The 1,253-nt window shown below is 60.3% G+C and overlaps 1 protein-coding gene across 1 annotated transcript in view; it reads right to left on the reverse strand.

Annotated features, from left to right (window-relative positions):
- WNT5B (wingless-type MMTV integration site family member 5B) overlaps positions 1 to 661 on the reverse strand; it is a 16,258-nt gene extending 15,597 nt beyond the window's left edge. The window contains exon 1 of the mRNA XM_014937194.1: positions 409 to 661. Within this exon, the coding sequence (XP_014792680.1) occupies positions 409 to 646 (238 nt within the window). The 5' untranslated portion in view covers positions 647 to 661. The remainder of the gene's footprint in view (positions 1 to 408) is intronic.
- Between the last annotated feature and the right edge of the window lie 592 nt (positions 662 to 1,253).

Below are 1,253 nucleotides of genomic sequence, written 5' to 3' on the forward strand. Positions count from 1 at the left end.
GGGGGGGGGGGAAGATCCCATGCCAAGGGAGCCCATATTTTCCACATCTCAGGGCTGCATTCCCTGTCAGAGGGCACTCCAGATGCTGGGAATGATAACACAGCTCCATTGTTCCTGGCTCCAGCTTCTTCCCTCCCTACCTTCAAACAAGCACGCAGAACAAAAGCAGCCCCCACTCTTTCCTGACCTTCCCATGTCCCCCCCCAAAGAAAGTGTGTCCCCTGTCACCCCCATCCCCTCCCCTGCGGCTTAGGTGCAGCGCTGCCACCCCGCTCGGGCAGCCACCAGCACACCAGGGGATGGAGAAAGCCTTCTTGTAGGCAACTTTAGGAGGGGTGCTAACGGGGGGTCATCACTCCTGTGTGTAAGAAGGGGGCAGCCAACCTGCGGGGCGCTGGGTGCTCCTACCTATTTTCATCACCCGCCCGAAGACGGAGGTGTTGTCCACCGTGCTGCAGTTCCAGCGCCGCTGCCGAAACTGGTACTGGCACTCCTTGATGGCACTGCGGGCCCCTTCCCCGATGAACACCATGTGCTCCTGGTAGAGCTGGCAGAGCTTGCGTTGCCCCGGGGAGAGCCCCGGCAGCTGGCTGCAGACGGGCTGGGCGCCGATGATGTACATCTCAGGTCTCTGGATGGGGTTCATGGCCAAAGACCTACCGAGGAGAAAAACATCCCGAGGAGTCTGGAGGGAGAAAGAAGGGCCCCCCCGTCCACCAAACGCCCGGCACCTCTCCCCCCACCAGCCCAGCTCAGCCCAGCCCGGCTCGGTTCGGCCCCGCTCCCCAAAGCCCGGGCGCATTTCTCATGTCAGCTGCCTCCCCCTTTTCCACGGCTCTGCCAGATGCGAGGCTTTTCCAGGGCTCTAGCGGGAGAAACACAGCTCGTTTGTAACCTGAGTTTAAACACAGAGGACACCCGGGATGGGGAGGGGGGGGCAGAGAGAAAAAGCTCAGCACTTTCTCTGCGAAAGAAGAAAGTGAGCTGCGCTTTTTTTTTTTCTTCTTTTTTTAATTTTTTTTTTTTCCTGCAGACCGCCAGCGAGCGATGCCTGCCTTCCAGCCGGGCTATTTTCCTGCTCTTTAAGGGGAAAAGGGGGCTCCGAGGCTGCTCCCGGGGCTTTTGGCAAGGGGTAGGAAACCCTACCCATCCTCTCCTTACGGCTTTCCCCACCATCCCAAAGCCCGGCCGGGATTGCAGCAGCCCAGAAATGCTTAGAGGAGGGGGGTTGGGGGGGGGGGCGCCCCCCACCC

Source organism: Calidris pugnax, unplaced genomic scaffold, assembly GCF_001431845.1.
Source record: "Calidris pugnax isolate Ruff unplaced genomic scaffold, ASM143184v1 scaffold1, whole genome shotgun sequence".
NCBI classification, from domain to species: Eukaryota; Metazoa; Chordata; class Aves; order Charadriiformes; family Scolopacidae; genus Calidris; species Calidris pugnax.